Below are 12550 nucleotides of genomic sequence, written 5' to 3' on the forward strand. Positions count from 1 at the left end.
AGAAGAAGTCGGCATGAGGAGTTTATTCGGACATTCCATTGTTAATGGACATTTTGTAATGAAAGAACGTGCGGGCAGAGTCGCATGTCGGGCCGGACCCGACCGCGGGGGGTCGCGACAGGAAAAACACCTCCATTGGAAACCTTAACAGGCAAGTTGGAACATGCCCAAGCTGTTAAACAATTTCTCAGTTACTCACTTGTTGAAAGCCATCAAAAGCCGCCTGAATTTTACAAATGGTTTTCAACACGGAGGTGTTTTTCCTGTTGCGGCGCACACAGATTCGCCGAGTCATTTCCGTGACGACGGCATCACTGTAAAGCACTTTGAGCATCTGCTAAGGTAGTCTTTCTACCTGTAACTTTTCCCAAAACAAGTTCTTAAATTTGTATTTGACACCTGTTAGAAGGATGACTGTTTTCTTTTGTTTTGTTTTTTATTCGGTATTCTGTAGTGTGAATAGGGCAGAGCAGTCTCATTTGACCCCTGCGTGATATCGTGCGGATTTGACCACTTATGGGGACAGCTGGTCCTGTTGCGCAATATCTACACAGCATAACTTCACACAGAAAAATAGTGTACTGTTTTGTTTTCGGCTGCAATCACCAAAGCAGTCACAAAAAGTGCAGTTTTTTTCAGTTCCCAGTGGAGAAGGGAAGACGAGGCAAATGGGACCAGGAGCTGTGTGCATTTCTCCGTGTACAGCTGGAGTTGCGCCAGGAAAAGCATCCAGTGTGAATCTTGTGCCAAATCCCCAATGTGGAACAGTGGAGGATCTGCTGTGGCCACCCTGAGAAACTTTGAAGCAACCAAAAGACAACAACTTGTGATCATTTTCAGCTGTCACGAAGGCAACCTGATTTATCTTGTAACAGAATGACATACCCTTGTGGTCATTGTCTTGGTGGGCTTCGAACATCAGATCACTCATTCTCGAGACCAAGGGTCTACCAGGTCAGCCAAAGGAGAATTGCCCCCTGGCCAAGCCAGTAGCTACTTCTTTTCAATCTGAACTTCACCTAATTACACACTGTTGCATTTGCCATGTTTCGACACATCAGTTAAGTAGTTATCTGAACGTAGGACAATTGTATGAAAAAAAGGATGACAAATTTAATGTAAGTATACAAAAAAATGTTTCCGGGAATATTTTCCCCTTTGCCCAATATTCTGTGAAAGTTCTGCAGGCAGCTGTTTAGAAACGCTGCCTGAGTATAAAATATTTAAATTGAAGTTGAGATGTTCTACTGTGAAATACAAGAAACCACTGGAACCTTTCTTCTCAATGCTGGTCTTCAGAGCGTTTAAAGGCTTCCACCATCTCCATGGATCAGAGATGCTGTTTGTTTTTGACTGGTTTTATGTTGTTTTGGCAGATTTACCAGCACAGTTAATTCTATTTTTCTCTTTGCTTTCTTCCAGAGGAATATGGCTCAGTGGCGTCCACACCGGACTCGACGCCTCCGTGCACCGATGGTACGAAGCAGAATTTCATTTCATTTCATTTATATAGCACCAAAACACAACAAAGTTAACTCAAGGTGCTTCACACAAGTAAGATCTAACTTTACCAACCCTCTAGAGCAAGCACACAGGTAACAGTGTTAAGGAAAAACTCCCTCTGATGATTTGAGTAAGAAACCTCAAGCAGACCAGACTCAAAGGAGCGACCCTCTGCTTGGACCATGCTACTGACACAATTGAAAAAACGAATATACAGGAGATTTTGGGAGTCTATGCAGGTCGGTGCATAGGACGGGAGGCTTGCAGAAGAAGACACCCACTCCCATCTCTGGATTAAGCAGCACCTCAAACAGAGAGAAAAAACAGAATCAGGCATCAGAAAGGAAACAAATACAGTAATAATTAGTCAGCATTAAGCAACAAGAAAAACAGAAGAAACACTAAGGTGATCGCCGGCCACTAGTCCTAAGCTTCACTAACAGACCCAGAATTTAGATCAAGCTGAGGCCATGGCCTGCTCCGTTTCCTAATAAAATTAATTTAAGAGAGTAAAAAGTATAGTAACATACTATGCCAGTATGCTAGCCATACAAAAGGGAAAATAAGTGCGTCTTAAGTCTGGACTTCAAACTCTCTACAGAATCTGACTGTTTTATTGACGCAGGGAGATCATTCCACAGAACAGAGGCACAATAAGAGAAAGCTCTGTGACCTGCAGATTTCTTATTCACCCTAGGGACAGAAAGTAGTCCTGCACCCTGAGAACGCAAAGCCCAGGCCGGTACATAGGGTTTAATTAGGTCAGTTAAGTAGGAGGTGCCAGTCCCTGAATCATTTTATAGGTTAGTAGCAGAAACACTTATCACACAGTTCTGATGGAAACCTGCTTTGTCAAGCTTCTTTTTTTGGATGCAAACAGTCATCTGCTCACAATGTTTGTGTCCATCCAGGCAGAAACGAGGAGTCTGAGATGTATGAGCTGCAGACGGCCAGGGAATGGTCAGAGGACGAGGGAGGAGATGGAGGTCCAGATGACGAGGAGGCACTGGCTTCGTCGCCATCCATCTGGGGCACGCCCCGTCAGAACTCCTTTGAGCTGACCTTCTCTTATATTGCCATCGCCGAAGCAGAGGCAGCGGGAGCCTCGCGTCTGCTCCGTGAACGGCACAGAGGCAGTTCTCGGGGAAGTCGTTCTCCTTTAAGCCACGCGGACACACTGGAAACGCTGCTGGACTCTCCTGATGTAGACTGGGACCCTCAAGGTTTCATCAGCCATGAAGAAGAGGAGGATGCATTAGAAAGGAGGGAGCGGGATGAGGTGGAGGAGGCAGAAAACGTGGAGAGTGGGCAGGACCGTCAGAGTGAAACTATTAGAATTCAGCCTCTTTCACCAAACCTGGACCAAGAACCTCAGGAGAGAGACACAGGAACCCAAAGACAGACTCAAAGCAGCCAGCCACAGACAGTCCAGCCTGTGTGTCCTGAGCGGGACCTGACCTCTGAGACTTTTCAGGGTGAGCCCGGTTGGGGGGGGGCAAGAGGCAAGGTCATTAGGTTTGAGTTATCAACAAAACTCATCAACACATTTGAAAACATTATTCTTTGGGTCTGGAAAACATTAATCAACGTTTTTCACCATTTTCTGACATTTATGAAACTAAAAAACAATGACAGATTATCAGTTGATTGTGAAATAATCATTCAATCTAAAGTGATGCATTTTAAACAGAGCTTGGTTTGACACCTCATTTAACCAAACAGAACACATGAGACTGCTGAGTACAGTGTTGTGCAAATGTTAAGGCACATTTGTTGTGTCTCCTGATATAACCCACAACATCTCTACCTCCACTGTGCTTCTGGTATGCTCATTCCTAATCCCGTTCCTGTACGTATTTGTCACTCTCAAGAAAAGTGGCTACACGTACAGCTGCACCGAAGCATTCGATGGCCTCCATCTGATGTTTTTGGCAATACCCAGTGAACAAGGTTGCAATCGGTTATTTGCCATCTTTCAGTTATATTTTTGTATAGTTATTGATTTTGGATGTTGCAGACGTGGATTATATTTTGTCTTTTACAGATTAAATCTTATTTGATCATATGATGGATGTAGACTACATCAAACTTCAAACATCACACATGACCTTAATGTTTTTCATCTTCAGATTTATAGGCACAAATTCAGTTTATTACTTATTACTTATTACTATCAGCAGAGACAATAAAAGGTTTGATTTTTTTTTTCTTTTCTTTAAGTATTTTGGTAATTAGTTGTTTATATTTCAAAGTAACTGCCCGTCATTCTGCAGTTTCAGCTAAACAAAACCAAATATTTGCACTTTTTTGTTTTATATTATTGTAAATTTGAAATACTCTTAATTATCAACATAAAACTTTCTCACATATTTTTTAAAAAATAAGTATTATTTAATTTAGCTAACAACACATCACAAATTCAAAGCTCTGTTTATCAATATAATTTTAAATGTAAAGTGTTTGCCTTCATGTCTTTATATTCATCAGATAAAAAAATATAAAGGCCTTTTTAAGATTTTATTTGGGGATGTGAAAAATTTTCACTGACTGTTTTCATTATTAATAATACTTTTATAGTCAAAAATGAAATTTAACGTTTTTTTACTTGTAATTTCAGCTCATGCTGCTTCATTTACAGCAGATGTTCAGCTGTGACATCGAACAGATGGAGACGTTATTATGACATCATATTCTGTTTTCCAGCAGCAGCCACAGTGACATCACCGGCCCTCGAGCCTGAGCCTGCTGTTACCGTGGAAACCATTTCAGTCAAGCTCCTCACATCTGTGCGGTGCAGAGGCGGCCTCAAAGGAGACTCTACATCCACATCGCCAGACACCACTGGCCTAAACTCTCAGGAACAGCCGGTCAGCGATCACTGGTTTTCAGCACTGAACATTTCAGAGGATGCAACAGTTTTCGGCCACATAGCAGGTACCGCAACTCACCTCTATCTCTTTAAAAACCCCTTTGACCTCCCTGCTGCATCTCTCTGTGAGCGAGATGCTTTCAGTCAGCTTGGTAATCGATACTTTAAATAAAAACTATATTAGAGTTCTCCCTCACAAAGAGGCTTCAAGAGCAGTCAGTGACAGGACAAAGACAGACCTGCATGGAGGTTCTGGCTCTTCACTGTGTTTCCATAGTTACCCTCTCTTGGGATTTTACAAATGATTGGCTAATTGTATGGAAGGCGTTGCTGGCAGGGTAGGATGTTTTGCACACGTTAGACAGAATCAGACCTGCAGACGAGATGCACATTTGTCGATTCCACAACAGAAGAAATGGCCCGACGCTGAGATCGACTCTTGTCCTTCGCTTTGACGGCACTTTAAGTGGAGCTTCTCTGAGAGTAGAGCCTGGTCTTAATTTAGAGGACGGCACACTGTTGATGAATGTGTAGTCGGGCTGATGACAGAGTTTAGGGTGTCCTGAATAAATAGCACACATTTCTGTTGGAGTGTCACATGTCTTTTGGTGTTCTCACACTGGTGGGTTGTTGGGTTGAACGGTGGGTTATGATCTGAATACATATAAGCCTCAGCTCTTCACTGCTTCATCTTCACCAGATTTGAATGTAACTCTTTTATAGACGAGATCCATCCTGTTCTGCAAGATCCATCTAAACTGGGTCAACAGAAATGAACAGTTTGTTTTACAGAAGCTTAAGCCCAGAGATAACTGATCGAGTGGAAGGACTTCACTTAACTCTAGCCTCAAAACGTCATAGAAGTTGGTTTGTGCATCCATGTTGTAAAACGGATGTATTTACAAAAAAAGAAAAAAAAGAAAAAAAGGACTAGGAACGGTAAAAATACAAGTTGTCCTATTTGAAATCAAGCAAATTAAGGGGGTTTTCTCACATACCTTGTTTGGTCTTTGGACCTTCAGAAGTTTTAGTTTGGTGTGGACCAAAACAGCATATGTGAAACTTGCCTCGTACCACGGTCTGAACCAAAGCACCAAAAGTGGTGGTCTTGATCAAGATCAACTTGAACCAAAAATTGGTTTATTTGCAGTGTGAAAACAGTTTTTGAATGGTTCACACTTTCGGACAAATTACAGGAATCTGAGGCAGGTTTTCGGCACCATTAGAAGAAGAAAAGAAACACACAATAATTTAATTATTTTTATTAATTTACCTGATTAAAACCGGGTGATTCTTTGCAGTGCTGTCTCCTTTTCTCCTTGTTAAAGATAAAACGACGCCTGTCTTTGTTGCCGTGGTATGCTACTGGAAAAAATACCGGTGTCGCAGACCGAACGGTCCCCCTAAAATTCGCCCCTCCGATGACGCGGTTTACGAATTATCACCTCGTTTCTGCATAAAACTGCACTCCAGTCATCATCTATCTCAGCGACAGATATCTGAAGCTTTTGTACAACAATCATTTCCACATAAATTCAGCATTATTTCATCATAAAAGGCGGCAGAAGCGATCAGAGCGCCACAGCTACATGAGCTGCAAGCTGATGTGTTCACTGCGTGTCGGCCATTTCAAAGCCTCACAGAATTTCGCCTTATTTCTGCTTGATTAAGGACCTTGCCCAAGGGCCCTTAGTGATTTTCCAGTCAGGCTGGGATTTGAACCAAGGATCTTCTGGTCTCAAGCCCAACGCTTAACCACTAGACCATCATCTCCCCTATAGATTTGATATCAGCCAATAGTTTTTCAATACACTAGGGTCAAGATTAGATTTCTTAAGTAATGGTTTCATCAAAAGATACAAAGAAATGGTTCTGTTGAAATACATGAATGAGGAGAGAGGTGCGTGATCATCACGTCTTTTTAATTTATTTCTAGTTAATTTACCTTTGCTTTTTTGCCTTGTCAGCAATAGAAGGGGTCTCGCTAGGACACACAAACTTTCATAAAATACCTGGAATTATCCTGTACATCAATTTAATTATATATATCATAGCCATAATTGTGTAATAATAATAATAATAATAATAATAACAACAACAATAATAATAATAATAATAATGATGATAATAAAATCTTACTATATGTTTGTTAATATAATAGATGTTAACATATTTGCATAATACCTGTTATTGCCGGTGTCGTAACCATGGTCAAAAGTATTATTTTTATACATCATGATCCTGTAGTTGAAATGCTAGTCAAATAGAAGTATGGTGATGATGGTAATAACTTAGAGAGAGGGGGAAACATGTATATGTATGTATGTATATATGTATGCGTATATATATGTGTATGTGTGTGTATGCATGTGTGTATGTATGTATGTATGTATGTATGTGTGTGTATGTATGTATGTACGTATATATATATATGTGTATGTGTGTATGTATATATGTGTATGTATAATATGTATGTATATGTGGGTGTGTAGGTATGTATATATACATATATGTATATTTATGTTTACATTTATATAAATATGTACATATGTAAGTTTATTGATACATAAAAAGACTTTTCCTTTTCTTTCCTCATGTTTCCCCCTCTTACATCACTTACATCATTATCACCAGATCAGGGTCGGCAAGTGGGGGTCTGTTGCTCAAAGGTCTCCCCCTTCTGCCAGCAGACTCCAAAACCTTGTCTTTTAATGCAGAGCCTAGGACATTCAGCAAAGGGTGGACCTGTGTCAGGGGGCGACCCCTCTCTGGCAGCACGTTTACAAAATACTTTGCATCTTTTAATGCACCACACACATGACAAATGGGGAAGGAGGGGAAGGGGAAAAAAAAAAAAAACAAAAAAAGAAAAAAATAATAATAATGATGATAATGATAAATTAATAAAAAAGTTAAGGTAATTAAATTAATAAAATAATAAAATGAATGTAGCATAATTGTATATATGTATATGTATTATGTGTATACATGTGTGTATAGGTGATGTATGTGTGTATTTTGTGTATGTATGTTCGCATGTATGATGTGTATGTATGTATATATATATATAGAGAGAGAGAGAGAGAGAGAGAGAGAGAGAGAGAGACAGAGAGAGAGAGAGAGAGAATTACCATCAACACACACAAGAATAGTCCTTTTAAATAGTCATTTTCTGAGTAAATGAGGGGAATTTATTGACATATGAAAATGGCTTAAGGAATGACACCAGCAATATCAATAGCAATTTAAAAAAATGGTAATAATAATAATAATAGAAAAAAAAATTTGATTGACAATAATTATTGTCATTATTACTGTCTATTATGGTGGGAATTGTTTTTATTATTATTGTTATTATTATTATTATAGATACTCATCACTAATATATGATATCAATTACATAGTAATAAAAAAGGAATATTGGTCACACTCGGTAGTCGTAATAACGTATGTGTATTTGGGGGTGGGATTAAATAAGTTCGTCTTCATCCCACCCCTTTTCGGGTTAAGTGCGTGGGTATGTATGCATGTATGTTTGTATCTCCTGTTCTTTTCAAGCCAATGTGGGTAAATGTAGATGTGAAAGAAATGCTTATTTTGTAAAACTCTAAATAAATGATCAATCAGTCAATATGTATTTTATATGTACGTGTATATGTGTGTGTGTATATATGTATATGCATATATGTAGTATGTATGTGTATATATGTATACATGTGTGTGTGTATATGTATGTATATGTGTGCGTGTATATATATGTGTATATGTGTAGGGGTATGTATATGTATGTGTAGGTATAAATGTATGTATGTGTATATATATGTATTGTATATTTATTTATGTGTTAGTGGGTATGTATATAGGTATATATGTGAGTGTGTATATGTGTGTGTATAAGTGTATATATGTATATAATGTGTGTGTGTATGTATGTACGTATACAGGTATATATGCACGGCCCAAGCAGAGGGTCACCCCCTAGAGCCTGGTCTGCTTGAGGTTTCTTCCTAAGAGGGAGTTTTTCCTCACCACAGTTGCCTAGTGCTTGCTCTGGGGGTCGGCAGGGTTAATATGGAGTGACTTGGGCCAGGTTTGTTGTCATTTGGCGCTTTATACATACTTATACATGAATTGAAATGTAATTGAATATTGAAGTGTATGTCTGTGTTGATATGTAGTGTGTTGTGAATTTGTGTATATGTTGTTATGACTGTTATAATTGTTGGACTCATTCTAGCAGGGGTGAGCGTTGATAAGCTTTGCTTCTGACAACACCCTTTCGGACTAACAGGCTTGTTTATATAACATTCATATTATTGGTATGTTTCTGTTCTTTCGGATTTGTGTGTGTGCCGAATAAATCCATTCATTCATTCATTCATCACTGCAGACTTGAAACATTTAGCAACAGATCCAGAAGTTAATGAGAGATTAACAATTTCCAGCACAGTCGGCCCAAGAGTGGGCCACAGGTCCTTAAACAGTTTTGTTGGTATATAGTAGAAAAGCTTGAATCTTCGACTGGACTGGGTTGCTTGACGCGAGGACGTTTCGCTTCAAATCGCAGAAGCTTCCTCGGCTAAAATTCTTGCTCTGGTAGCCTGACTTCTGTCTTGACTCTTGTAGAGAAGAATAAACAGAAACCAACAAAAGCTGGAGTTTTTTAAACCTAACCAGACCCCTCCTACCGAGAGGCCGACTGCTATAGGCTAGCGACTAAACAATAGCTCTAATTAGCACCTCTTGTGCTCTAGTTAGCACCCTCCTAATGACAGGGCAGCTGTCCCTCCTAATGATGGGACGGACGCCTCTCCTGATGGCTCCCTTGACGACTCTCTTGATGATGTGAATGACTCATTACCATGAACAAAAGACTGAAACTGCTTTGACCTGAGTACCCCATTGTAAACAGGGGACAAAGCGTGTCTCAGACCCCCTCCCTGGTTAAGGCTGGGTTTCAACTGTTTCACATAGAATGCTTCCTTGACACCTCTCTCAAACCATTTCTTCTCTCTGGCTAAGATTTTAACTTCCTTGTCCTCAAACGTGTGGTTAGTGTCTTTCAGGTGGAGATGAACTGCAGACTGAGGTCCATTTGCAACCTCTCTGCGGTGCTGGTATAGCCTTTTGTGTAAAGGTTGCTTAGTCTCACCTATGTAGTGTTCATTACAGTTTTCCTGACATCTGATAGTATACACTACATTGCTCTGTTTGTAGCTAGGGATCCTGTCCTTAGGGTGAACCAATTTCTGTCTCAAGGTGTTAACCGGTTTAAAGTAAACTGGGATTTTTGTTGGGAAGGTGTCGTGACACAGACCCACAACAGGGGGCGTTAATGAACGGACAATGGATAAGCCAAAAGTAACAATTTAATGTTGTGAATCGCACAACAAAATACAGACAATAACGATAATGTGGATTGTCAATTGTACACAAGGTGACGTGTGGGCAGGCTCGAAGATAGAAGACGTCTGGCGAGAGAAGAGCCGGATCCCACACAGCTTCCACAACCAACGGATCTGAAGAACACCGGAGCCGCCAAGCCCTGCGCCCCAGGTGGCCACTGTCTTCAGCAGTCAGACCCGGTACTGCTGGCAGAAAACAGAAACAGTTAATGGTGGGTGTGTGAATACACATCCAGCAATCGTGTAAAGCTTAGTTCCTCCGGGAGGGAGAACCTCCACCTCCAGACACAGAATCACCCGTGCAGCTCCTGTCAGTCGCTTCTCTGGATGGAGTGAGAGGCGAAGACGTCGCAAACCCACACTGTACACCAATCCAGCAGAAGACTGTAGCCACAGGACAAACGGCTGCACACAGAACAATATTCAATAAATCACAGCAGAGAAGGTTACCTGGAACGGTAGCTGATTTCTCGGCGAGGAGGTGGAGTTGCACTCCGACCTTTATGGTGATGGTGATGAGTGACAGCTGGTGCTGATAAGTGACAGCTGTCACTCCCAGTGGCTCTGACGTCCTCTCGTGCTTGGAGCCCGCACTCCAAGCAGGGCGCCATCTGGTGGTAGTGGGCCAGCAGTACCTCCTCTTCAGCGGCCCACACAACAATTTTGTGCTGTCTGAAGATCCTCTGTAGTTCTTCCCCTACTCCTGCTAAATAAGGGAGAGACACTCCTCTTCTTCTTGTCTCCGTCTCCTGTCTATCTGGTCTCTTTGTTTTCTGGGACTTCTGCACTTTGTCCAGGGACCATCATGGGTACCCACATACTGTGAGGGCTTTCCGGACAAGTTGTTGTTCTTTAGCCCTTCCCTCTGCAGTTGTGGGCACCTGTAGGGCTCTGTGTTGAAGAGTCCTGATCACCCCGAGCTTGTGTTCAAGGGGGTGGTTTGAGCCAAACAGCAGATATTGGTCAGTGCGAGTGGGTTTTCTGTAAACCCCTGTCTGGAGCTGCCTGTTCTCTCCAGTCGTAACATCACAGTCCAAGAAGGCTAAATGGTTGTTTCTGGCATCCTCATGTGTGAACTTGATATTGGAATGCACCGAGTTGATGTGTTCTGTAAAGTCCTCAACCTCCTGTTGCTTGATTTTAACCCATGTGTCATCGACATATCTGAACCAGTGACTGGGAGAGATGCCCGTGAAAGACGTTGGTATAGGTATAGGTTGGTATACGATCAAATAAGCAGGTTGTGCTTTTTTTTTGGACGTTACGAGTTTCGTCAGCACACCTAATGAGATACCATCAAATTCTGTAAATCTAGGTAATACGCTTTTGATCTCTTTGGGTGAAGAGACTCTGTTTGAGACGAGCAGCTGAGATCTGAAATGACGCATGCACAGTGGAGGGAGGGTGGATCAATTTTGAGGGACAGACTGTTCGGTCTGCAACACCAGTACATGATCTCTGTCCATCGAGATCCCATTGTGTCACAAGACAGGACTCAAATCTTCCAAAAGTGTTTTTATGCTTGCATGACATGGTTTTCAGACTATTCAAAACAACGCATGTTTTGAAAACACCTTTTCTGCTATTATAGAAGGCGTGGTGTGTGTGGACAGAAAAAGAGATTCTCAAAGCTTAATGTTACAACAATATTGGATTACAAAAAAAAAACAAAAAAAAAAAAACAAAGAAATGGAAATATTTAGCTGAACTTACAATGCATCTGGAAAGTATTCACAGTGCTTTATTTTTTTTCCATATTTTGTTATGTTACAGCCTTATTCCAAAATGGATGAAATTCTTTTTTTTTTTTCCCAAAAATTCTATGCACAAAACCCCATAATGACAATGTGAAAACATTTGGGGGTTTTATTGTTTATTTGTTTTGTTTTGTTCTCTTTTTTTTAGATTTTTGCAAATTTATTAAAAAAAAAACAAAAAAAAACAACTAAGAAATCACCTGCACATAAGTATTCACAGCCTTTGCCATGAAGCTCAAAATTTAGTTCAGGTTCCTCCTGTTTCCACTGATCATCCTTGAGATGTTTCTACAGCTTAATTGAAGTCCACCTGGGGCAAATTCAGCTGATTGGACATAATTTGGAAAGGCTTGCACCTGTCTACATACAACGCCTTGCAAAAGTATTCAGCCCCTTGGTATTTCACGCATTTTAATTTGTTTATGGCATTTCTCTCTCAAACATTCTTGAAAGGGTAGTTGTAAAACAGCTAACTGATCATCTGCAGAGGAATGGTCTATTTGAAGAGTTTCAGTCAGGTTTTAGAATTCATCATAGTACAGAAACAGCATTAGTGAAGGTTACAAATGATCTTCTTATGGCCTCGGACAGTGGACTCATCTCTGTGCTTGTTCTGTTAGACCTCAGTGCTGCTTTTGATACTGTTGACCATAAAATTTTATTACAGAGATTAGAGCATGCCATAGGTATTAAAGGCACTGCGCTGCGGTGGTTTGATTCATATTTATCTAATAGATTACAATTTGTTCATGTAAATGGGGAATCTTCTTCACAGACTAAGGTTAATTATGGAGTTCCACAAGGTTCTGTGCTAGGACCAATTTTATTCACTTTATACATGCTTCCCTTAGGCAGTATTATTAGACGGCATTGCTTAAATTTTCATTGTTACGCAGATGATACCCAGCTTTATCTATCCATGAAGCCAGAGGACACACACCAATTAGCTAAACTGCAGGATTGTCTTACAGACATAAAGACATGGATGACCTCTAATTTCCTGCTTTTAAACTCAG

The 12550-nt window shown here is 40.6% G+C and overlaps 1 protein-coding gene across 2 annotated transcripts in view; it reads left to right on the forward strand.

Annotated features, from left to right (window-relative positions):
- rtn2a (reticulon 2a) overlaps positions 1-12550 on the forward strand; it is a 76414-nt gene that overhangs the window by 1885 nt on the left and 61979 nt on the right. Inside the window, exons 2-4 of one of the 2 annotated variants that reach the window (XM_034169241.1) lie at positions 1423-1476; positions 2415-2978; positions 4210-4437. In XM_034169241.1, the coding sequence (XP_034025132.1) occupies positions 1423-1476; positions 2415-2978; positions 4210-4437 (846 nt within the window). Of the gene's footprint in view, positions 1-1422; positions 1477-2414; positions 2979-4206; positions 4438-12550 lie in introns of both variants that reach the window. The other variant, XM_034169240.1, reaches the window with a different exon arrangement.

The sequence above is a fragment of the Thalassophryne amazonica genome, chromosome 4 (genome assembly GCF_902500255.1).
Source record: "Thalassophryne amazonica chromosome 4, fThaAma1.1, whole genome shotgun sequence".
In the NCBI taxonomy this organism is placed as follows: Eukaryota; Metazoa; Chordata; class Actinopteri; order Batrachoidiformes; family Batrachoididae; genus Thalassophryne; species Thalassophryne amazonica.